Source organism: Aotus nancymaae, unplaced genomic scaffold (assembly GCF_030222135.1).
Source record: "Aotus nancymaae isolate 86718 unplaced genomic scaffold, 86718_ANA_hifiasm-v0.15.2.pri h1tg000029l, whole genome shotgun sequence".
NCBI classification, from domain to species: domain Eukaryota; kingdom Metazoa; phylum Chordata; class Mammalia; order Primates; family Aotidae; genus Aotus; species Aotus nancymaae.
Genome location: NW_026988442.1, coordinates 70,502,112 through 70,525,924, shown reverse-complemented (window position 1 = coordinate 70,525,924; position 23,813 = coordinate 70,502,112). Strand labels below are relative to the sequence as shown.

The 23,813-nt window shown below is 36.3% G+C and overlaps 1 protein-coding gene across 1 annotated transcript in view; it reads right to left on the bottom strand.

Annotated features, from left to right (window-relative positions):
• The window catches only part of LRP1B (LDL receptor related protein 1B), a 1,560,879-nt gene that overhangs the window by 1,208,530 nt on the left and 328,536 nt on the right, over nt 1-23,813 (bottom strand). The window contains exon 4 of the mRNA XM_064382912.1: nt 2,910-3,047. Coding sequence (XP_064238982.1) covers nt 2,910-3,047 — 138 coding nt within the window. The remainder of the gene's footprint in view (nt 1-2,909; nt 3,048-23,813) is intronic.

Genomic DNA, 23,813 nt, shown 5'->3' with positions numbered 1-23,813 from the left:
AAAAGAGAAAGCACACCCATCTTTGAATCATGTCTAAGGCTTTAGGTATAATTACTTAAATTACAGTCGATGCTTAGAATGCAACAAAAAGGAAGCAATATAAGGAGAAGTGATTTAGACAGAATTGTTCTGACAAAGAGAAAAAAAGAATTTCCAGACAGAAAGATAACGTTTGAATTAATCTGGTTTCTTGATTCATTGTATGTCTATGGTGGATAAGAAAATTCCTTACAGACTTGGTGGGGCTGGTTCCTAATTAACTCTCCAAGAAACAATATTTCATCAAGTATGACCACAAATTAGGAGGAAGGCTGAGGGTGAGAAAGTAGACTCAGTTCCTACAATTTACCTTTGCTAACAACCTGTCACCTTTTCATATTTAAACAGAAATCATATAAATGTTGCAAATCTTGTGTTGCCCAGAGATTTAGGTTTTGTCCATGTGGCAGAGAAACTCTACCAGACTAAGCAGGTAAACTCATTTCTGAGTTTATTTTCTCAATGCAGAAATATTTTATTAAACCACCAATTCTAGAATGACTATATCTCTTTAGTCACCTTGATCTTACAATGCTATGTCGTATGCAAGGCTAGAGAAGTAGGTGAAAAACCCTCTGCTGAGGTTAACTAGCAAGTAGAAATCAAATTTACTTATTATTTCTAAGTCTACCATAGGTCATAATGAATAGTTGCTTAGGTCTTTTAAAACACTTGATTTAGTTAAATGTAAAAATATTTAAAAGGACAAAATGGTACAATCAACCTCCTACTGGAAACTAAACCTCCTACTGGCAAAGAAAAAAAAAATGTTGTCACATGTGATAAAAATAGAAAACTTGAAACACTTAAACAACTAAATTAGAACAGAAAAAAAAAAGAGTGGAGCATAAACAACTATATACTTGAAATTGATCTTAATCCAACGTATATGTCAATCTTTTCAAGGATCAAAATAAAAGTGTTTTATCTTTATTCAAATAAGTTGTTTTCATTTGAATCTTCTGTTATGCTATTAACATATGCCCTCATACACGAGATTAAAAATCTGAATTTTATCAGAAAACTCAGATATATTTTCATATGATCCTCAGCACCAAACTATGTTTATGATATTCAAAGGTGTATAACTATCTCTGAAGATGTATAACTATCTCTGAAGAAATATTTGAAAATGTTATGGCTTTGTTCTTTTAAAAGCTTAGTCATATGTATCTATCTGAAAATTTAAAAAATATACAATAAAAAGCCTAATTATAACTGAATTGAATAAAATTGCAATGCAGAAAATATAATTAATATCCAGAAAGAAAATTAAACTCTTTAACACCTATCACTTTATAATTTAGCACTTTATTTTTTTCATATAATTTTTTCATATACAATTATATAAAAGACATCACAAAGCCTTTAAATAAAAATAAAATCTCTTATTCATTATTATTACATATGTATTCATAACTGCAACTAAGAATCTGTTGATTTTTCATGTAACTTTAAGCTAAGAAAGGAAACCCAGGACAAAGAAGGACCTTTCAAAAGATCTTTAAAATTCCAGTCAAAATGTATGCACAGAGAGTAACTGGACATCCCTTTAGAAAGAAGGAAAAGACCTAGAGACCGGTTGATTTCCACAGCCTACTTATGGTCTCTCCACATTCTTACATCTTCAGGTTATTGTTCTGAGATTTATGCTTTTTCTAATCTCTCTCTCCATTTATGGTCTTAAATTCAGCTTACTTCACCCCAGACCTCAAAAACTGTCAGCCAACAAGTCCTGTCAGGCTTCCAGACAGAATTTGTTTGGGCATGTTTTTGACTATAAAATCTTTTTTAAAAAATAATACCTGACTTCGAGCACTTTAAATGTCTACATGTATGGAGCTCCTCCTGAACAACTGCAATTTCTGGTGACCTGGGACCTCTTCTGCATGACAGCAATTAGTTTGTGGGAAACCACCCAGAAACCAGATACGTTATCTCCTGTTTTTTTTTATACTTTCTTCTATTCATTAACATCTTACTGATCCCAAAAAAGAAGGGCAGGTTCTTATTGAAGTCTTAGTTTCAAATCCTTTGTGTTACACTCAGTCTATGATATCTGAGTTAGAGACTTCCAGTACAGTCGTTACTTTCCAGGCTCCATCTTGCAGCCTGATTCACTTGACTGCTACCTTGATTCTGGTTCCAAATCTGGGTCCTTACCTGTATCCTTGACTTTTTCCTGTGCTCTTATTTCTCTTTGTCTCATGTTTCATTCCCCCCACCCCACCCCCACTAGAAAGCACCAGTAGCAATTAACTTTTTACTAATTTTTAGATTTTAATTATTTATCCCTCATATCATTAATATATAGTTAATATTTTACCACTGTGGAATTTAGATGTTGATTTTTGAAAAGACAGAAAATTACAAGAAAGTTAGTAGTCTAATATCATGGAAAAAATATGAAGGAACAAATTTCCCATGGATACATTTTACTAAAATATTTGGTTGCAAAAACATTCCTTCAAACACTTTGTTTAAGCAAAGGTTCAGAGAAACAAGCTTGTAACACCATGTGATATCAATCTACTATGACAAAGACTTCCCATTTATCCTTTGCTCAAAATGCTCTTTTATACGAACATGTAATTGTTTAAGAACCCAACTTCAAAGTCTGTGTGTGTGTGTGTGTGTGTGTGTGTGTGTGTGTGTGTGTGTGTGTGGTATGTTTTGTCTAATGGCGTTTTTTGCTAAAACATACTTGCAGCTTTGAAATGCATATTAAATGTCAGGCAATAAAATTCATGCTTTCTTAATAACTGATATGCTTTTGGTTGAAAGAAAAGGCAGGTTACAGGTTCTCTTTGAACTTTCATTACTATGCAAAATTTAATATTTCAGTTGCATTGTTCTAAGAATGGACTCACCCTGGCAATGTACTCCTTCATCATACCCATCTGGGCAGTCGAAGACACCATTGCACAGCTGGGATAAATGAACACATTTGTTGGTACCAAGGCAAGCAATGTGATTCAAGGGGCACTTGACTTCTACCTCCTCGGGACCTGAAAACATGTAAAAAGGAACAGAATTGTGTGTTAGCTTTGCTTTTTAAATGGTAAAACTATTACACACAAGAAATTACTAGCATTATTTTACAAAACAAAACTATAGAAAATACTGTACGAGTGCTGTTCTTATTTTCAGAGGCATTGAAATTAGCCTGTGTGATTAAACACCTAATTTTTAAAAGCTGCATAGGAAGGGAAATATGTATTTTTTTCAAATAATGCATTAAAAACATATTCTTTTCATCCATTAAATTAGTATGGATTTAAAATCTGAGGGTTGATTTGAGTCATTGCTTCATCTCATATCCCTAGATAAGTTGGGCAAGGTACTTTGAATCTCACTTTCCTCAGTTGTGAAATATGGATAATGATTCTTGGCAGGTCTCTTGTCAGGTAACATGAACAAAAATGTTTCAGTGGCATTGAAGTGAAGTTATGCCAGTCTAAAGGTTATATTATTTTTAGTCTATTCTTTAAGAATATGAAGAACAGTTAGTTATCAACATATTTGTGTATGACTCCTATTGTTTAAAAATATTTTACTGAGCAACTACGATGCAATAAAATTTGCTAAATAGGAAGTGAAGAAAAGGGCATGCTCAATGAATTTAAACACCACTGATATCTACTTTGTTTAAGCACCCTTTGTGCTTTTAAGATAAGCTTAAATCAGAACATTGGGTCTTTTCTGAACATTTATCCATTCCAAATCTTTATCAAACATTTAATTTGTATGTTATTTTATCTGAATTCCAGGTTGTCAACTCCCAAATCCTATCTATACTTCTACAAGCACTTTCCAAATCCCTATATGATTCCTAGTCTTATCCAGCTCTCCCAAATCCAAAGTATAGTAATACCAGTACGCCTACTATCATGTATTAATCTGACATAGATTATTGTACCAGCCTTGATTCTATAGTTAGACACACTTTAATCAGAGCTCTGTTGAGTCCATGGGACATTAACTGATTTAATCAAATAATCATTAGTTTTCTCATGTATAAAATAGAGCTATCAAATGAGCCTACGTCATAGGGTTGTCGTGAATGTCAACAGTTATTGACTACAAAGCATTTAGCACTACGATGTAGGCTGAGTAGGAATTCAACATGCATTAGTTACATAAATAAATGCGCCACAGCAGAGTGCCTAACGGACTGTGGAGACAGATTCCCAGGTCCAAATGCTGACCCTACCATTCATAAGCTGAGTGGTTTGGGCAAGTTATATATCAAGTCTGTTTTTCACAGGGTTGTGGTGAGGATTATATTAAAAGCTCTTACAATACTGTCTGGCAAGTACTTAATAAGTGTTTTGTGTTATCATAGTTTAATAAAGAATGTTCTAAGAAGATAAGTTGTTTTTTTTTAATATCTGAAAACTTTGTTTCTCTTGTAAGCCCCTTTCCCCCTCCTGAAAAAAAATCTCAAAAATTTCATGTTTTACCTTCTCTACTTAGTTGAGGCAAAATAATAATAAATAAAAGACCAATCTAACCTATTTTAGGATATGCAAAATTATGAGAATTGCAGAAGATTGCAATGTGATAAAATTAGAAAACGAACAAAAGGAAAAAAAATCAGACAAGCAAGAAAACAAACTAGAGTTGCCAAAAGTTAAATATAATTTTGAAATACTTTATCAAATACGAATTATAGGTATAAATTATTTTGTTTGATGCTAAAATAGCTTTCTCCAAATCTTTTGTGTTTTAGGGGATATAAACAAATTTTTATAATGTAACTTTACTAACTGAATTGTTTAATAGATTTCTCTGTAAATTTCATGTGTATTTATATAATTACTACTATACAAGACTATTAAATGTCAAACACCTGTCACTCCAAATGCACAACTCATTTTTCTGTAACATGCTCTTGCAACTGGAGTATCAGTATTTCTAAAAAAAACCTTTATTTCCATATATATTATATATATGCATATATATTAATAAAGTACAAATATACGAAATTGAATACAAATTATAGGAATAAAAGTAAATGAAAGAGTTTTCACTGAAAGTCTCTAGCTATTTAATCATATTAACATAAATTCACTTAAAATGAATTTTAAAGATACATAAATTAATATTAAAAAGCTATAAACTTCTATGACCAACATCATAAAGTAGCTTTTTAAAATTACTTGCCTGATTCATAACAATTTAAAAACATGCATCCTTGCATAAATTTCCAAGAGATGTTTAGGCCAGTTATTTACACCATCCTGTAAAATTTCTAAAAGTTACCCACAGAGAAAACACTTCATAAACCTGAGAGATTTTAGAAATGTTACAGTTAGAGAACAAAAAATGACTCAGCAGTTCTTATAAGCAGCAAGATTTTTTAAAAAGTGATTCATGTGTTGGCTCAAATGGAAGTATGATTTCTCACTGTTAAAATTGCCAGGTTACTGAGGAATATGATAGTATGAGTAAAATACACATCTGGTCGCCAGAAGAAAGTCTCAGCTACTTACAAATGTTGAGAAAATAGAAAAAATTGTGTTTATTTTGCAAAGGCAACCTATAGAATTATTAGATTATTCCTAGCGGTAATGTTTAGGGACAAGAGAGAAATTAATCTGGGAGAACTGAAGAGTTACTTGTTTTCTTTACCAACTAGCCACTATAGTCTTTCTCATCTTTGATACGGTCTTGTCTTGGTTGCTGGGACTACTGGGTAACCCTTGAGACAGCTGGATCATGGCCAGAAGAACTGTACCTTAACCAGTCCTTCCCAAATTTTCATATCAATACACATTAAGACAATCATAATATTTGCAAGGTACACTGGAGCAAATAGCAGAGAATATTTTTAGAAGTGGCCCCAGGCCCTGGTAATTAACCTCACAGTTGACAGTTGAGAGAATATTTCAGATCTCTTTGACCAGTGCTAAGATGCTTCAGTTGGAAAACTGCTAAAACCAGTATTTTGTTGTTTTTTCTGGAAAATGGGGAGACAGGGCAGTTTGAGAAATTGCAATGCCTACCTCAAACAAAATTCTCCCAGAAGCCAGACAATATGGATATTTAATTTACTGTTGCTTTGGGGAATAATCCATCCTTAATTCCCAATGATCATTTCTGCAGTGAAAATATTTATATCCCATGAAGCTCCTTTCAGATTCTGTCCATCCTGTAAATGGACAGTAGATCCAATCTGACTACTACTTCTGCCCATTCACCAAGGTGAGAAGCATGGGATAAAGGAGGCTTTATGAATTCCTGAGAATATGGAAGTATTGCCTTCAATTAAATGATTAATCTCATGAAGACTTTCAGGCATTTGGACATTTCACAGCCAGAGATTATAAACTAAGCACAGCAAGAAGCATGGTTGGAGGCTCTCTGGTAAACCTGGCATTACCTCCATAGTGACTGAATCATGAGGCATTGGGAAGGACCTAGGACAAGACGCCCAGGTAGTGAAGACAAATATCAAAATTGTACAAAGACACTTCAAATTTTTAGGAAGTATCGTAATCCTAGTGAGAAATGTCACCTCAGCAGCTTTCAGCATTATGCACATTCAGAAAATATTCCCAGTCCCTTAAATCTAAATGTAGGTGACCTAAGCAAGATAGCAAAATTTAAAACGTAATAACTTAAAAAAGAAAAACTCCCTCATTGTGTGACTTAAATTATATCAACACATGAAGCTAGTATTTATACTTTTAAATCATGTATGGGCCTTGACCAATTAGTTGAAAAAAGTTCCATTTCTTACACAAAATCTTATTTTACAAATAATGCTTCCAGGACAATGCAAGAACAATGGGATTCATCTGTATACTACTGAATGCTTAAATTATTTTTAAGTATGAGTAAATCTCTTACTGTGTACATTAATAGGGGATAATAAAGGACATAAGTTTCATCAAATATCCCTTCTGATTAAAGAAAATTGAGATGGCATGTTTTGTGGAGAGGAGAACTTCTTCACTCTAACGGCAGACACAGTCAAATAACTGCCCTTGTCACAACATCATCATATCTTAGGAGAAACAGCATCACTCCTTCTTCTCACAGCTAACGTCTCTACCTTACATGGTACTATATCCCACTGTTTGGGTCTTGTCCTGTCAAGAATTGCCTCTTGGTTTTCCCATTTATTTTCCCAATGTTTCAAAGCCCTTTGCCTGCAATCTCACCCACTCAACTTTCTTAACTTATACACAAGAAAAAAGTGACTTTTGCTGTTAAAACTTTCCTTCAAGCAGTATCCCTTTTTGCCTACTGAAAAAAATTTACCGTTAATCTTCTTCAGAACATAGACTGCCCCTGCTGCATGCCTACTCCCATATCACACTAGCCTCTGCTTTTAACATTCTGCTGAACTGCTCTCCAGGGCCTCTGTGGTCCTGGCCACAGTGAAGCCAGAGACATGCGAAGTCCTCCAAAGACTGACTAGAATTCTTCTCTTTTAGAACATTTTCCACCATTCTTTCTCAGGTTTCTTATATTCTATTCACACCATTATTTTTGTCATTCCTCATAGCATTCCATGGACATACTGGACACATTTTACACATGCTTTTTCATAAAATCCCCTCCACCTTCTGCCTGGGAAACGCACAATTATCCTTCAACTATATACTGTCATTACTTTTCCTGAAACTTTTCTGACTTCTCCAAACTCTGTGGCAGGTTTTAAGTTTGTTTATGATTATTGTTTCTGAGTATTTTTCTTCAAAATAAGACTGTAAGATATCTGATGTCATTGATTATTTCTCATCCATCTCACCAATGCAAACACCTAGCAGGCTACTTGACAGAATAGGTGCTTGGCATACCGTTGTTGAAGGAATATACACTGCATTTTAACTCCTGGCTGATTTCTACTTCCTCTGACATGCTAGAAGTTACTCTTCTCCACCATTAATACATTATCAGAGCAGTTTCTACAAATGCTACTTTCATTCCATGACTACTTTCAAAATTATAATGGTTCTCAATTTCTCAATTGCTGATTACAACAAAACCAAACTCCTTAGCCTGATTCCATCATCTAATTGAAACTTCATTACCGTTACTTACAATTAATTTTCAGTATGTATATTCTACTTCATTCACTGCCATCTTTCACCTCCCCATAATCCACCAAACATATCCCCACTTCTGGATCTTTATGCAATATCCTCATTTGGCAGTAAACCTCTTCTTCCTTTGCCCAAGAAAATTCTTCAAGGCCAAGCTGAAACCCTGGCCTCTCCATAAAGTTTTCTTTGTGAAAAACAGCATACACAGTGAAAAGCATGTAAGACTTGAATCTGACTTTTAATAGCTATTTGCTTGTCTAAACTTGCATCAAGTACTTAACCTCACCGAGACGCTTCCTTCCTATTCGCAAAATAGAGATTTCTGCCTGACAGTATTGTCATAAGGAACAAACGAAATCATGGTTGGGACACACTAGGCAAAGGGGAGTTTTTTGTGGATGTAATTGCTCCCACTTTGTTCTATGAACTTTTACAGCCATTGTCTATATCATACTTTTTTTGATACATATCTCATTGTACAGTTTATAAACTGTATCATATATGCACGGTTGCATATATCTCTTGAGGCCCAAGGACTTATATTTATTTATTTTTTTCCCACTCTATTCTACAATATTGGGTAGCATAATGTAGTAATAAAAACATACTGATTACTTGTTGATATAAGATCAAGTAAAAAATACTTTGGTATGTAAAGCTATGACCAAATCTGATATGTAAAACATAAGATGTCTTCAAAATTCAGAAATGTTAAATTATGCAGTTTTGCATTTCCTCTGATAATCCCTGCCTAGTCATTCTAAAAACTGAGCTTCGGTTGTATTTTTTTAAATTATTTGAAAATTTTTAGTAAAGCCTAGTACTAATTCCAAAACACTGAGAGATATAAGGATTACTTCTATTGAAGTAATTGATTACTTCTTTTGGCACAAAAACAGCTCACTGAAGCCCTGAACTCAATGGCTCAAGGTATCCTCTTGCCTCAGTTTCCCAAGTACCTAGGACTACAAGCCCGTGTCACCAAACCTGGCTAATTCTTTTATTTTTTTCATACAGACAGGGTCTTGCCATGTTGCCCAGGCTGGTCTCAAACTCCTGGACTTCAGCAGTCCCGGGATTATAAGTATGATCCACTATACCTAGCAGCTTTTAAATATTTAATACTGTGAAATTTTTCTCCTTATTAAGTAGAAGATATTTCTACAAATTTGTGACAAGTGCCTTAAAAATTAACTTTCCTGGAATTATTTAAAAACAAACTTTCAGTGTCATTACAATTAAGTTATATATTAAGAATTCTAGAGTACCATTAACCTGATTACAAGTGTGTTTTTGTGGGTTTTTTTTTTTTTAGTAGGGTTTTGTTCTGTTGCCTAGGCTGGACTGCAGTGGCGCGATCATGGCTCCTTTAGCCTTGACCTATTGGGCTGAAGCAAACCTACCACCTCAACCTCCCATAATGCTTGGCTTTTTGTGTGTGTGGAGGATGGGGGCAGGTTCAGAGACAGAATTTTGCCACATTGCCCAGGCTCATCTCAAAATCTTGAGCTGAAGCAATCTACCTGGCTTCACCTCCAAAAATGCTGGAATTGCAGGCATGAGCCACCACACCTTGCCCTCTTTTATTAAGAATGCTTTTCACACTCAATTAGATCCATTTTCTTGGATGTATTACAAACTATCATCTTTAGCATTTTCAGGTGGAAAGGTAATTTTTATGTAGTTATTATAAGAGTATGAAAAATTGCATTACAAGGTCTATTATAATTACCACAGCTGAGAATTCAAAATAGTTATAGCAATGTAGACCATTTATAAGACTATCAAGAATGTGAACAACATCATTTACTCAATGTTGTTTGGGGAAATTAGTATATAATACAAAGATAGTTAATATCATACTTCTGCTTAATATTAAACATAATATCAAATCACATAATATCTTTACAGAAGCAATACAACTTTTCTAGAACTGTGTTTATTTCATAAGATCCTGTTCTTATTTTAAAGTACAACTTACTTTTACATCTGAGCTATTTCACCTGACAAATTTATACTGTAAGTGCATTAAATAAAACAAATTTATAGTGTTTCAAATAAAATTAAAATTGGATTTATAAGTTTCAACTTCCAAATAAAACAATATTAATTGAATCATTTGTTAATCTGTATGATTACACTTGAGGATGCAAGAATATAAATAAGAACCTCTAAAGATTCATGTGCACTCAATACTAATAGTAATTCACTCAAATCATATAATTTCTCTGTAAAATGGGTTCCAGTAATGGCTTTTGTGTTTACATATTTCACATGGATGTTTTGAAGATTCACAAACTGTGAGAGATGTAAGGGTGATTGATTTTGTCCAGCTGCATTACCCGTTAGCCATCTCTGACATCTAATTTTTAAAGCCCTGGGGAAGGAGTTTTTGCAACTTTGATAACTTGTTTTAGGATTTAAAAATATTTTCTCTTTAGAAATCTCAGTGTAGCAAATTTTTTTTGCATCTAACATATAGAGCTTTATTTATGTATTTAATATGTGAAAAGCATGCCTGCTCACCTACCAAAGATCATCTGCTATGACCAAGGTACCTATGGTGTGTATTATTATGAATATAAACAATGGATGTCTAGTTAAGACCCTTTTACTGAAGGCTTCTAGATCATGTCAGAAAATATTGTCATGTTAAAATAGCCTCGTGTGTGTGTTTTCTGCTAACTTTAGAATATATAAAGTGATTTTTTTTGAGACAGAGTTTTGTTCTTGCTGCCCAAACTAGAGTGTAATGGAGCCATCTCAGCTCACTGCAACCTCTGCCTCCTGGATTTAAGCGATTCTCCTGCCTCAGCCTCCCGAGTAGCTGGGACTACAGGCGCCCACCACCACGTCCAGCTAATTTTTTGTATTTTTAGTAGAGACAGGGTTTCACCATGTTGGCCAGGCTGGTCTTGAACTCCTGACCTCAAGTGATCTGCCTGCCTCGTTCTCCCAAAGTGCTGGGATTACAGGAGTGAGCCACCATGCCCAACCTCAAGTGATTGTTATCAGTTTAACTACAACTTGCACCTGAATCCAAAAAGTATAGGTTAAATCATAACATTCTCCTGCATTGAAACTATAAACACTTAGAATATAGACAAAGTTGGTGAATAAAAAATACTGTATACACATTATTTTTGTATATTATTGTCAATAATTATACCCTTAGAAATATTCTCTTAGAAATAGCCAAAATATTATTGTCATTAATTATACCCTTAGAAATAAGAAATATGTTAGGCATATGAACTGTGTTGCTTTCTGACCTTTCATTACAAGAGCAAATAGATAAGAAGATAAATGAAATCACTGTTTTATAAGTAATTGTCATTGCAGCATTGCCTCTCATCAAACCCCATGTTAATAGAAGGAACTTGGTCTGAATGATTTAGAAATCAGTGCTCTTGTAGGTGTTTTAAATGCTCCTTTATTCTTTGCCATGCATTCTTCACATTTCTGGATTGCTATATTACCTCATACTCTCCTTGTTAAAAGTTCCAGAAATTTCTTTTTCCTTTCATGTCCCTCCCTCCTTCCACTTCCACCTAGGTTAAAATGCAGCTAGATGTTTTTAAAATATGTCTTAGAACCCTGTTCTTTGCGAGCGAAGTTGATATACTAGGTTCTTTTATAGGTAATATATGTGCATTAAATAGGATTCTTATGAAAACAATGGATCAGTCCTAAAGATTGGAATTAGAAGCCCTTTGTGAAGACAATAAAAAGTACTTTTCTTTCAGAGAAGGACAATTTGTTGATTAATACGCATATCACACTTCTTAGATGGCAATTGTCTGACTTGTAAATTTGGCTCGCAACTCTGATTTTTTAAATGAATAAACACATATTTAATCAATGAATCAGAAAGAAGATGCTCTTCAATTTTCAATTTTTAGAAATCCTATTGAGTCCTTAAGATGCAAAACACATGTTTCAGTTATTATTTAAAACTTCTCTGTAAGGAAAACATTTACTCAGTTTGCTGACTTAAAAGAAAACTTAGGAAGCAGAAGATGAAATGTTTCATTTGTATCTTTTTTCAGAAATACAGAATCGAAGATAAGTATTTCATCTCTGAAATTAAAGCTTTTTCCTCTTGTTCTCTGGGGTTACTTTACCTACTATAACTGGGTAATAACTCCTAATTGTGATTTTGAAGTTGAGGGCAGTTTGGAAAGCCTACCCAATTAGAAGCAGAGGTAACTCCCTGGAAGGAGGCATGTTGAAAGACTAATGCCTGACAGGAAAAGACAAGCCAGAATCAGATAGTCCTACACAACTCTCAGAGGAAAGGGGTCTTTTTGCTAGAAAGGAATATTGAGTGGGAACAGCCAACTGGCTCGTCCACTTTGGTCAGACAGCTGAGTCATTTCATCTTTGATTTCACAAATGTGTTAGAAATTGCTTCTGAGCCAAACTCAGTGCACATAGAGATATTGCTATTGGCCACTCTTAAGAGGCATGTTTTTCTGTTTTTAAGAAATCTGTAAAAGAAAGAGGATTATTTGTCCATTCTCTTCCTCCATAAGCTAAGGTAATAAAAAGTTAGATGTAGGTCCCCAGTTAAGGCTTAAAATCCAAAGGCAGGTTAACGTCAGCTCGTTAGTGGAAGAAAGGGTTTCGGTGGTGTGAGGGCCAAGTGATAATAGTCAAAGGAATTATCAATATAGAAAGCATTACACAAGTCCTTGAAAGGCATTATTTAGCTTTCTGCAAAAAAAAAAAAAAAAAAAAAAGTAAAGAAAACAACATTTGATGACTAAGTATAGAAGAAATCCAAACTAGTAAACACAACGTGTCTGTCTTTTCTTGTTCTCAAATTAAGAAACAATTAGAGTAGGGATAATTTGAGGTCCACAAAAAGTATTATTTCTTGTCAAATTAGCCCATTAATTTAAAAAAGAGGAAAGCGACTCTACAAAAACTGTAAAAAAGTTTTTTTATTTTATAGATCTCCCTAAAGACAACATTAAATTATATGTACTGGCCTAAAAACAAAAGAAAAAGGTATCTCTCTGATTTAGGGAAAAGTTTGCTCTATGACTGTTGGTCAAATGACAGACTCACTGCAGTATATGAAGACAATGTGTAGAAAGATGTGGCACATTTAACAAAACAAAAGGAGTTGTTCACTGGTTATTTTATTTGAAAAAATAGTTCCAATATTTTCCTGAATTGAGTGGATGAGAAAAAAATAGAGAAGAGAGAAGAGGCGATAAATATGGGAGAGACCTGATTAGCATAAAAGTAGTATTATAGTGAGAAAATCAGTTAGAGCATGTATAGTTAATCGTCTTTCACTGGGAGAATCATGGTGTGAAACACGGTGATTTTTATATAAGCCAATTTATACTTGAAAGGAAGATAGAATGTTAAACAGCCCAATTTAAAAGCCATAGGATGATACAAACATTCTTAAATATACCAGTCCTGAATCACTGGTAAGATATATGCATTTTATATTTCAGACCCAAAGTGAATGTTGTTGATGACAAATATTCTTTAAAATTTAATTTCTTATGGCATTCAAAATGACATTAACTCTGGAAATGATTTTATGATACACTTTTAATGAAAACAAACTGTCTTTTATTGCATTCTGTAAAAGTAGCATTAATAGGATAATTGCTATTTATTGAGTACTTCTTATGTTCCAGGCTCTGTGGTGAGCACATAATGTCCATTATCTTATTAAATCCTCACAAGAAAAACATGAGTTAGGTATTATAATCGCTATTATATAGATGAAGAAATGGAAGATTGCAGAGGTTAAATACTTTCTTCAAGGTCACAGAGTTGTAATGCTATTATTCGAATGTAGATGTATTCTGTCTTCAAAATCTGGTTTCTTTATTACTATATTGTGCTACAATCTCTGACAAAGCAAGGAACTCTAATTAGGTATCTTTTTCTGTCTCAATCTGCTTTTTTTGTATAGTAGACTATGGAAGTATCTTGAGGAAAAGGGAAGAAAATCACATTAGACGTCAAGATTTTAAAGCCATGCTATGCTAATACCAAAACAGCTCTGACAATCAGGGTGATACCCAAATATTTAACAACAGGTGAAATATACTATACTAGTTATAGCTTTTTACCAGCAGCTATGAATAGGCAACTTGAGGGGAATCTTGGCAATTTGTAGGTGATCCATGAACCCTGGCTGTGGGAGTAAGGAAGAAAGGAATGGGGACAAGAGATGGCAAATGAGAGACATCACAGGCTGGCTGACAGGCAAAGTAGGTAGAGGAGTCTCAAGGCAGCCTCTTCTTCTGTCCACCTGTGCCTGAGCCAGCAGGAGATTATTTGAGGGGTCCTGTGAGGGCACTGGGTAGCAGCTGTTTAGAATCAGAATAGAAGTGTTTCAATATTTTGTTAACCAGTATGGCTGTGCCATGCATACCAGCTAAGTATCAATCCTGCATAGAGGAATTGTATTGTCTATTTTTAGTAAATCCTAACTATGGGCATGATTCTCGCATGCTTTGCCTTGATGATAGAATACTTATTCACTGTGACCTTAGGCTGTCCTTAGTGAATACAAGAAAGTTTTTCAATAGTGTGTTTTGCTAAGGTAAAGCCCAATTCTTATAATAATCAGCTAACTGATCCTTAGCACAAAAACCCCCTTCCTTTAACCATTTAATCAGTCTGTCACCATGTGCTTATTTTCACTTTGTTGGGCCATCTTCTGAGATCAGGCAGACTGGCCACATGACAGTTGCTACCTCTTCCTGGTGAAGTCCTGCTAGTTTTGCCACTTGGCACAGCCTCAGGGCCTGGTTAGCTCAGCAGGTTGGAGCCCAGCATGAAGAATGTCAACATCACAGTTCTAAATACTGTATGGTACAAGGATCTGTTTTCCGTTTTTCAGCCTCAGATCTTACCTCCTAAAATCTGCCACCCATATATCCTCTTTATGCTAGAACTGACACAGGGCAAATTAGTATCTTTGAAGCAATACAAAACCCTAACAGGAAGGATGGATAGCACCTGGTAATCAATTGCATATTAAAAATGGCAAAGCCTTAACTAGGCTTGAGTTTAAGTTCAATATGCCAACACTAAACACTCAGCCAGATTCTCCCCAGGAAATGCTGCAAGGAATCACTACGGGGCCTTTGAATTAGTTCATATAATTGCCTCAGTGCATTAAATATTAGGCTGGTGAAAAAGTAATTGCCATTTTTGCCATTGAAAATAATAATGCCTTGGTTTTCTTGTTTTAAACAGAGGCTGAATGTCTCCAATTTATGTGAACCATTAAACAACAGCTAAATAAACAGTACTTGGTTACTAGTGAATGAGCAAAAGGCTACTCTTTCCTCATACACATCATCTACTAGCAATAGTAATTTTCCCCTACATTTTATAAAGCAATTACTCCTTTCACAGGATATTAGATATAGAGGTTTATTTAGAGTAAAATAAGAATACAGAACAATGAGATTCAGACTGAAACACACACACACACACACACACACACACACACAGAGTTGTAGCATTACTAATAGTGGTAATGACACTAAACTACTAAATAGGTTTCTGAATAACCCCTTGAAAATGTCCTTGGTTCAAAAAGAAATACAAAATAACAACAATAGAAAGAATTTTCTGGTTATCTATGTTGCAGGCTATGAAAAGGATAGAAAAATAAATGAAACTCATATCGAGCAAATACACTAGGTAAACACTTCCTTCATCACTCCATCCTGTTTGAGGGACTCTAAGGCTGGTCAACTTTACAGTGAATTCTGCTCTATGATAAATACTGCTGTAGCAAGATTTCAGTGAGTCTTGTCTTCTCCATGAAATCTTTTTTCAGATATGTTTGCAAAGAAAGTCATTGATTTATTTTTGTTTCATCTGCCCTTTCTGACCATTCATGCCCATGGTAATGAGCAGGAAAATGGTCAACGGGACCTGAAACAAGAAGGTTAAGAAAAAGCAAAGGTCAACAGAAATGTACAGAATGGAAAATCAGGCACTGGGCAACAGACATGACCCAGCTTCTATGTGGCCCTAAATTCGTAACACAACTCTTGAAACGGTTCTTTTCTACAGAAGGTTGAACAGGTTTATGGAAATAAAAGTTCTCAAAAAGTAGAACACATTTCTACTTTTAAGTTTAATGTTTATTTTATTTATTCTGTAAGAGAATTCTGAAAAAGCTATTTGTCAGTTCAGTACCTTTACTGCATGTAATTTGATTGAAACCTCGTTGAAGACTGACCTTTAAAGATTTGAGTATGTGAGTGCATGAGCATGCACACATACACAAACAATAATTGGTAAAATAGAAAATAATATTCTGCTATAAGCAACAAATACATAAATATATACATGTATATCTGTCATTTTTAGAAAATATATAAATTCTTCTCTGCAATGTTTTTCTTGTAGCTTCAACTATGTTCTCATTATGATAGTATCTAATGAGATTGATTAATAACAGCAATTAAGATAAAATAGCACAGCATTTAAGACAGAAAGAGTAATCCATAGAATTTCTTTCAAGGTGTTTATTTATATGTAAAACTGTCATGGAAACACTATTATATTATTTTATTAAAACTAAGAGACATCTCAAAGCTTCTTCAAATATGAGAGCTTAAAATGATTCTAGAATAATGTCAATATTTTGATATTTTATGCTGGAGTTCAATCAAGGATTTCATCTTCCTTGATATTATTCAACATATTTCATCATTTTGCCACTCTGATACGATTTTCATGGATTATGTCTCTCCTGAATGTGTATCCACATGTCATAATAAACATTTGGTAAATGCCACATTCAGAGCCATACTATGTACTCTAAAAAAAAATGCCAAACTTCAATGTACATCTTTTTTTTTTATTTATTTATTTTTTTTTTAATTTTATTTTATTTTTTTTTTTTTATTGCATTTTAGGTTTTGGGGTACATGTGAAGAACATGCAAGGTTGTTGCACAGGTGCACACCTGGCAGTATGATTTGCTGTCTCCCTCCCCTTCACCTATATCTGGCATTTCTCCCCATGCTATCCCTCCCCAACTCCCCACCCCCCCACTATCCCCCCTCCCCCCAACAGACCCCCGTGTATAGTGCTCCCCTCCCTGTGTCCATGTGTTCTCCTTGTTCAACACCCGCCTATGAGTGAGAACATGTGGTGTTTGATTTTGTGTTCTTGTGTCAGTTTGCTGAGAATGATGGTTTCCAGGTTCATCCATGTCCCTACGAAGGATGTGAACTCCTCCTTTTTAATGGCTGCATAATATTCCATGGTGTATATGTGCCACATTTTTCCTGTCCAGTCTATCATCGATGGGCATTTGGGCTGGTTCCAGGTCTTTGCTATTGTAAACTGTGCTGCAATGAACATTCGTGTGCATGTGTCCTTATAGTAGAACGATTTATAATCCTTTGGATATATGCCCAGTAATGGGATTGCTGGGTCAAATGGAATTTCTATTTCTAGGTCCTTGAGGAATCGCCACACTGTTTTCCACAGTGGTTGAACTAGTTTACACTCCCACCAACAGTGTAAAAGTGTTCCTATTTCTCCACATCCTCTCCAGCATCTGTTGTCTCCAGATTTTTTAATGATCGCCATTCTAACTGGCGTGAGATGGTATCTCAATGTAGTTTTGATTTGCATTTCTCTAATGACCAGTGATGATGAGCATTTTTTCATATGTTTGTTGGCCTCATGTATGTCTTCTTTTGTAAAGTATCTGTTCATATCCTTCGCCCATTTTTGAATGGGCTTGTTTGTTTTTTTCTTGTAAATCTTTTTTAGTTCATTGTAAATTCTGGATATCAGCCCTTTGTCAGACGGGTAGGCTGCAAAAATTTTTTCCCATTCTGTTGGTTGCCGATTCACTCTATTGACTGTTTCTTTTGCCGTGCAAAAGCTGTGGAGTTTGATTAGGTCCCATTTGTCTATTTTGGCTTTTGTTGCCAATGCTTTTGGTGTTTTGGTCATAAAGTCCTTGCCTACGCCTATGTCCTGAATGGTTTTGCCTAGGTTTCCTTCTAGTGTTTTTATGGTGTTACGTCTTATGTTTAAGTCTTTAATCCATCTGGAGTCAATTTTAGTGTAAGGTGTCAGGAAGGGGTCCAGTTTCTGCTTTCTGCATATGGCTAGCCAGTTTTCCCAACACCACTTATTGAACATGGAATCCTTTCCCCATTGATTGTTTTTTTCAGGTTTGTCAAAGATCAGGTGGTTGTAGATATGTTGTGTCGCCTCCGACGTCTCTGTTCTGTTCCATTGGTCTATATCTCTGTTTTGGTACCAGTACCATGCTGTTTTGATTACTGTAGCCTTGTAGTAGAGTTTGAAGTCCGGTAGTGTGATGCCTCCTGCTTTGTTCTTTTTGCTTAGAATTGACTTGGCTATGCGGGCTCTCTTTTGGTTCCATATGAAGTTTAAGGTGATTTTTTCCAGTTCTGTGAGGAAGGTCATTGGTAGCTTGATGGGGATAGCGTTGAATCTGTAAATTACTTTGGGCAGTATGGCCATTTTCACGATATTAATTCTTCCTAACCATGAACATGGAATGTTTCTCCATCTGTTTGTGTCCTCTCTTATTTCGTTGAGCAGTGATTTGTAGTTCTCCTTGAAGTGGTCCTTTATGTTCCTTGTTAGTTGTATTCCTAGGTATTTTATTCTCTTTGTAGCAATTGTGAATGGCAGTTCGTTCTTGATTTGGCTCTCTTTAAGTCTGTTATTGGTGTATAGGAATGCTTGTGATTTTTGCACATTGATTTTGTATCCTGAGACTTTGCTGAAGTTGCTTATCAGTTTCAGGAGATTTTGGGCTGAGGTGATAGGGTCTTCTAGATATACAATCATGTCGTCTGCAAATAGAGACAATTTGACTTCCTCCTTTCCTAATTGAATACCCTTTATTTCTTTTTCTTGCCTGATTGCTCTGGCTAGAACTTCCAGTACTATATTGAATAGGAGTGGTGAGAGAGGGCATCCTTGTCTAGTGCCAGATTTCAAAGGGAATGCTTCCAGTTTTTGCCCATTCAGTATGATATTGGCTGTCGGTTTGTCATAAATAGCTTTTATTATTTTGAGATACGTTCCATCGATACCTAGTTTATTGAGGGTTTTTAGCATAAAGGGCTGTTGAATTTTGTCAAAGGCCTTCTCTGCATCAATTGAGATAATCATGTGGTTTTTGTCTTTGGTTCTGTTTATGTGGTGAATTACATTTATAGACTTGCGTATATTGAACCAGCCTTGCATCCCCGGGATGAATCCTACTTGATCATGGTGGATAAGCTTTTTGATGTGCTGTTGTAATCGGCTTACCAGTATTTTATTGAAGATTTTTGCATCTATGTTCATCATGGATATTGGCCTGTAGTTTTCTTTTCTTGTTGAGTCTCTGCCGGGTTTTGGTATCAGGATGATGTTGGTCTCATAAAATGATTTGGGAAGGATTCCCTCTTTTTGGATTATTTGGAATAGTTTCAGTAGGAATGGTACCAGTTCCTCTTTGTATGTCTGGTAGAATTCGGCTGTGAGACCATCTGGGCCTGGGCTTTTTTTGGGTGGTAGGCTCTTAATTGCTGCCTCGACTTCAGACCTTGTTATTGGTCTATTCAGGGTTTCGACTTCTTCCTGGTTTAGGCATGGGAGGAGACTACTGTCCAGGAATTTATCCATTTCTTCCAGGTTTTCTAATTTATGTGCATAGAGTTGTTTGTAATAATCTCTGATGATGGTTTGAATTTCTGTGGCATCTGTGGTGATATCCCCTTTATCATTTTTTATTGCATCTATTTGGTTATTCTCTCTTTTCTTTTTTATTAGTTTGGCTAGTGGTCTGTCTATTTTGTTGATCTTTTCAAAAAACCAGCTCCTGGATTTATTGATTTTTTGTAGGGTTTTTCGTGTCTCTATCTCCTTCATTTCTGCTTTGATCTTAGTTATTTCTTGTCTTCTGCTAGGTTTTGAGTTTTTTTGATCTTGCTCCTCTAGCTCTTTCAATTTTGATGATAGGGTGTCAATTTTAGTTCTCTCCTTTCTTCTCATGTGGGCACTTATTGCTATATATTTTCCTCTAGAGACTGCTTTAAATGTGTCCCAGAGATTCTGGTATGTGGTGTCTTCATTCTCGTTGGTTTCGAAGAACATCTTTATTTCTGCCTTCATTTCAGTGTTTATCCAGTCAACATTCAGGAGAAAGTTGTTCAATTTCCATGAGGCTGTGCGGTTCTGGGTGGGCTTCTGAATTCTGAGTTCTAACTTGATTGCACTGTGGTCTGAGAGACTGTTTGTTATGGTTTCTGTTCTTTTGCATTTGCTGAGGAGTGATTTACTTCCAATTATGTGGTCAATTTTAGAGTAGGTGTGATGTGGTGCTGAGAAGAATGTATATTCTCTGGATTTGGGCTGGAGAGTTCTGTAAATATCTATTAGGTTTGCTTGTTCCAGGTCTGAGTTCAAGTCCTGGATATCCTTATTAATTTTCTGTCTCATTGATCTGTCTAATATTGACAACGGTGTGTTGAAGTCTCCCAGTATTAATGTGTGGGAGTCTATGTCTCTTTGTAAGTCTTTAAGAACTTGCCTTATGTATCTGGGTGCTCCTGTATTAGGTGCATATATATTTAGGATCGTTAGCTCTTCTTGTTGTATTGATCCTTTTACCATTATGTAATGTCCTTCTTTGTCTCTTTTGATCTTTGTTGCTTTAAAGTCTATTTTATCAGAGATGAGAATTGCAACTCCTGCTTTTTTTTGCTCTCCATTTGCTTGGTAAATCTTCCTCCATCCCTTTATTTTGAGCCTTTGTGTATCCTTGCATGTGAGGTGGGTTTCCTGGATACAGCACACTGATGGGTTTTGGCTTTTTATCCAATTTGCCAGTCTGTGTCTTTTGATTGGGGCATTTAGTCCATTTACATTTAGGGTTAATATTGTTATGTGTGAGTTTGGTCCTGTCATTTTGATGCTAGCTGGCTGTTTTGCCCATTGGTTGATGGAGATTCTTCATTGTGTTGCTGCTCTTTACCATTTCGTGCGTTTTTGGAGTGGCTGGTGCTGGTTGTTTTTTTCTATGTGTAGTGTCTCCTTCAGGAGCTCTTGTAAAGCTGGTCTGGTGGTGATGAAATCTGTGAGTACTTGCTTGTTCACAAAGGATTTTATTTTTCCTTCACTTATGAAGCTTAGTTTGGCTGGATATGAAATTCTGGGTTGAAAGTTCCTTTCTTTAAGGATGTTGAATATCGGCCCCCACTCTCTTCTGGCCTGTAGGGTTTCTGCTGAGAGATCTGCTGTGAGTCTGATGGGTTTCCCTTTGTGGGTAACCCGACCTTTCTCTCTGGCTGCCCTTAGTATTTTCTCCTTCATTTCAACCCTGGTGAATCTGATGATTATGTGCCTTGGGGTTGCTTTTCTAGAGAAATATCTTTGTGGTGTTCTCTGTATTTCTTGGACTTGAATCTTGGCCTGCCTTGCTAGGTTGGGGAAGTTTTCCTGGATAATATCCTGAAGAGTATTTTCCAGCTTGGATGCATTCTCTTCGTCACATTCAGGTACACCTATCAAACGTAGATTAGGTCTTTTCACGTAGTCCCATATTTCTTGTTGACTCTGTTCATTCCTTTTTACCTTGTTTTCTCTAATCTTCCCTTCTCGTTTTATTTCATTGAGTTGATCTTCAACTTCTGATATCCTTTCTTCTGCTTGGTCAATTCTGCTGTTGAAACTTGTACATGCTTCGCGAAGTTCTCGTGTTGTGTTTTTCAGCTCCATCAATTCATTCATATTCCTCTCTAAGTTGTCCATTCTCGTTAGCATTTCGTCAAGTCTTTTTTCAAGGTTCTTAGTTTCTTTGCATTGGGTTAGAACATGTTCTTTTAGCTCACAGAAGTTTCTTATTATCCATTTTCTGAAAGCTAATTCTGTCATTTCATCACACTCATTCTCCGTCCAGTCTTGTTCCCGTGCTGGTGAGGAGTTATGCTGCCTTGTAGGGGGAGAGGTGTTCTGGTTTTGGGTGTTTTCATCCTTTTTGCGCTGGTTTCTTCCCATCTTTGTGGATTTATCCGCCTATTGACTTTGTAGTTGCTGTCTTTCTGATTTTGGTAATTTTAAGTCTGCAGCAGCTGAATTCATAAACCCCCTTTTCTTCTCCCCAGGTGTTCTGGCCCAGGGGTTTAGCACTTTATGTTTTTCAGCTGTGTTGCTACCGTTTTCCCTGCCCACAAGGTGGCAGTCTAGTCACACTCAGCCTGCAGAGGCTTCGCTGAGCTGCTGTGGGCTCCGCCCAGCTTCCGTGTGAGCTTCCCAGCAGTCCTGTGGGTGTAGTTAGAACTGCTTCCGCTATGCTGGCCCGCCCCTGTAGTGACGGAGTCTCTGTAGTGGCGGGTTGTCTTGGTTACGGAAAATTGCCCCGGGAACTGCAGGGTGTTTCCCGATGGAGGACGCCCCTCCCCCACAGAGCTGAACCGTCCCGGGTTCAGCCGTGTTTCTAGAGGGGCCCTCTTTGTCCTGTAATCTCTTGGCTTGTCTCCTTGCCACAGTTCCCCTTGCTGGCCCAGAGGGGACACAGTCTCGTTCACTTTGTTCAAGGAGCCGCTGCTCCCCGCCCCCCGTGCAGGCCGAGCGGCTGCTCCGGTCCAACCAGCAGCGCTGGGAATGCGGGGAGCTTCTCCGCGCAATTAAAATCCACTGCCCTGTGTGCCGCTGCGTCAGCCGAAGCAGCGGCTCTGAGATTCGTGGCACTCCCTTGCCCGGGGGTCTCCTGGCTTGGCTCCCTGCTTCAGCTCCCCTTTCTGGCTCAGAGGGAACTCTGTCTCTCTCGCTCTGTGCAAGAAGCCACGGCCCCCCGCTCCAGGGCGTAGGCTGAGCGGCCACTCCGCTCAAACCAGCGGTGCTGGAGACCCGTGGGACTTTTCCTCCTGTGAATCTCCTGGTCTGTGGGCAGTAAAAGTCCGTCTGGAAATGCGGCGTCCACTCACCCTCTGCGCCTTCTCTCGGAGCTGCAATCCCGACTTCCTCTTAAGTGGCCATCTTGGATCCTTCAATGTACATCTTAACCACCTAGAGGTCTTAAAGTGCTGGTTTTGATTCAGTAGATTTTTGTTGAAATTAAAATTCTTTATTTCTAGATATTCCCAGCCAGTGCTGGTGCTGCTTCAGCACAGACTACACTTTGAGTAGAAATATTCTAAAGCTTCATAAAAGTAGACTTAAAACCCAGTGTCCATTTTCTGGAAATATGGTCATTGAAATCAAGCTCCTAAACAGAGCATCTTGTTTGATTCAACCATGAATTAAACTCGATGTCACTTTAAAAAGAAAAGGCACATTTAGTTTTCATCTTTTTATGAACATTAATATATTGGCACATTCTAGAAATGCTGATCTGCAACAAACTCTTATCAATGAGTCTGTCTTTGGAACAACATATGCATCACATGCAGGTAAAAATCTTCTCAACATTATACAGGAATCATGCTTGTATCATCAAAGAAGAAATAAGAAAAATATCATGGGTTATAGAAAAGAAGAATCAGATCTAAAATGTGAGAATTTATGAAAAAAGTCTGTTTTCTGTTGTTTGTTTTTAGAAACAGAATTGATAGCATGAAAATACAAATGATCTGATCATATGATGTCATATCTGACAGCTTGGTTAAAATTTTATCAGTCACTTCTCAATTTACTGCACATTATCATACATCAAGGATCAGCAGCCTT